Source organism: Nematolebias whitei, chromosome 9 (genome assembly GCF_014905685.2).
Source record: "Nematolebias whitei isolate Nwh7 chromosome 9, NemWhi1, whole genome shotgun sequence".
Taxonomy (NCBI): Eukaryota; Metazoa; Chordata; class Actinopteri; order Cyprinodontiformes; family Rivulidae; genus Nematolebias; species Nematolebias whitei.
The window spans coordinates 20,424,906-20,427,300 of NC_056506.1; the positions used below are offsets into that span (position 1 = coordinate 20,424,906).

The window sequence follows — 2,395 nt, forward strand, 5'->3', positions numbered from 1 at the left end:
GAAACTTCTAAACTCTAGGTTAAGACATGATGACTGGGGGGAGAGACAGGCTCCTGAGCCAGGTGTCAATAAATCTTTTAGATGTTCTGAGTGTGGTAAACAATATATTTATAACAGAAACATGTAATAGGTCAAATATCATCCTCATCCTCGGATGAGGAGCGAAACGTCTTCTGTTACAAATAAAGTCCAGTTGTTTCCAGTTCAGGAGCTACAAACTTGTGTCAGATGAAGTGACGTGAGACCAAAAAAACTAAACGAACCTGGAGTCGGCTTCTTCCAGGATACGCTCGGCCTGGTCGCCGATGACTTCCTGTCGCAGATAATACAGCATTCTCACCCTCAGCAGGACCCTGAAAAACAGAGTAGACCGTTTGTGAAGTTGGCTCTTCTTCAGATTTACTTAAGCAAAGAAAGCATTCTTTGGGCTGAAAGGTTTGATAAATTATGTTCTATTATAAACGAAAAGAAATCTAAATGTCAAATAATAAAAATGCATTATCAAATTACTTATCCTGGGTGACCATAAGGTAAGTTTACAAAATTAGATTACCAAGAAAAAAAAGTAAATGCTGAAACTAAAATGTAAATACCGTATTTTTCATCCTACAAGTCGTGTTTTTTTTGCATAGTTTAAATGCCCTGTAACTTATAGGCCGAAGTGATGTGTTTATGGATTTTCCCCATATTTATAAACCAATTTTTGGCTGAGACACGACCATTTTTATTTATTCTGACTGAAAAAACAAAACAAAAAAACAAAAAACTGAACAGTACCATTTTCAGTCACTAGATGGCAGCAGAATAGTAGTAGCAGTAGGGCAAGCCATTGTATCATATAATAGGTAAACGTGGCGATAATGACAAATTCAAAAAAGTTCAAGACAAAAACAACTGGACTTTATTTATCATACTTTATATTTTATTATTTTTCTTGATCTTTTTTGAATTTACCATGTTCTGGATGACTGAGAATCTTCACCAGTGATTATTTAAAAGGGAGTTTTTCCTTTCCACTGTTGCCACTGTGCTTGCTCAGGATGAGAGACTGGGACAAACTGAAGATTCAACTTGTCTGCTGGATTCCTTAGAGAACTTTGCAAAGTGCCCTGAGACAACTTTGTTGTGATTTGGCGCTATATAAATAAACTGAATTGAATTAATGACGCAATCGGCTTGCCATAGTACCCCACCTTCGTTCTGCTTACTTCTTGGATCAACCCTCACACCACCTGCACCGCCCCGGTGAAATGCAGCCAATTTGGCCATTAAAGTGCATTTATTAAGTTAAAGTTCAACTGAGACACAACTTTGCTATAATTTCAAGCAAACAAATAATTGTTTTTAAGTGTTAATCTTGTTAAATTCCTCCTGCGCACGCTTCCGCGGTCACCATTTGGCAGCCTATCAATTTTTGGCACATCGGCCCACATTTCTGTGTTGTCAGCGGTGACGTGTAACAGATGTGACACATACAGCAAAGAGACATATTTATGGATTTTCCCACTTTTTAGAAATATTTGGACTGATGTGACTTCTAGGGCGGTGTGAAGGGTACAGCAGAAAATATGGTAGTTATTTAGCATAAAACAAGGGTTAGGGTTAAGTGTACTGAAGTGCCTTGATGATATTTGTAACAAGACCAAGTTGACTGAGAACGTAATGTGACGTAAAAGTGAGAAGGACAAGTTTTCACTCAATTATTCAAATGGAAAATCTGCAGTGGTTTCCTTCTGTCGATACACTGCATTTCAGTATTTTTGCTCATTTTCTGTGAACACAAATTACAGATGTTCCACGAGAAATCGCTTCAAGCATTTCCCCTGAAAAAAAAAAGGAGTCCCTCCAGCAAAGCGAGTCGGATTTGATCTCCTGACACTGGAAACGCTGCTATCAGGGAGATTTGCTTTACTGTAAACATTTGTCACCAGATTTGTCACCAGCAAGTAATGGTGTTTGGAGCAAAAGGACGCAGGGGAGGAGGTGGAGGCTGAGAGGAAGAGGTGAGCGAGAGGAGCAGAGAGAGGAAGAGCTGGAAGGATGGAGCTGTGAGCTGGTGGGAGGGAGCAGAAAGTTTGGAGTGGTACTGAGAGGGGGAGGGTAAGGAGACGATGCTGTGCAACTCATCCTGTGTGTGCGCATCAAGAGCATAACAAGTTGCAGAGTGTGTGTGTGTTTGTTGGCAGGCTGTGTGTGCTCATCCATCAATGTGCCAGGCCTGATTAGCCACACAACGCTGTGCTCCAGCCTAGCAGATGGCACCACATAATCACCCCCAAGTGTGTGCATGTGTGTGTCTGCGCACGTCTTTCACCCACTTCCAACAGGTCTGCCTGCCTAGCACCTGGGCTGGCACAAGGCCAAACACACACACACACACACACACACACACACA

At 41.3% G+C, this 2,395-nt stretch overlaps 2 protein-coding genes across 3 annotated transcripts in view; one reads left to right on the forward strand and one right to left on the reverse strand.

Annotated features, from left to right (window-relative positions):
• The window catches only part of chd7 (chromodomain helicase DNA binding protein 7), a 134,013-nt gene that overhangs the window by 34,649 nt on the left and 96,969 nt on the right, over positions 1–2,395 (reverse strand). For both annotated transcript variants that reach the window (XM_037682118.1, XM_037682117.1), the window contains exon 26: positions 264–353. In XM_037682118.1, coding sequence (XP_037538046.1) covers positions 264–353 — 90 coding nt within the window. The remainder of the gene's footprint in view (positions 1–263; positions 354–2,395) is intronic.
• The window catches only part of ca8 (carbonic anhydrase VIII), a 170,745-nt gene that overhangs the window by 2,323 nt on the left and 166,027 nt on the right, over positions 1–2,395 (forward strand). The window lies entirely within an intron of this gene.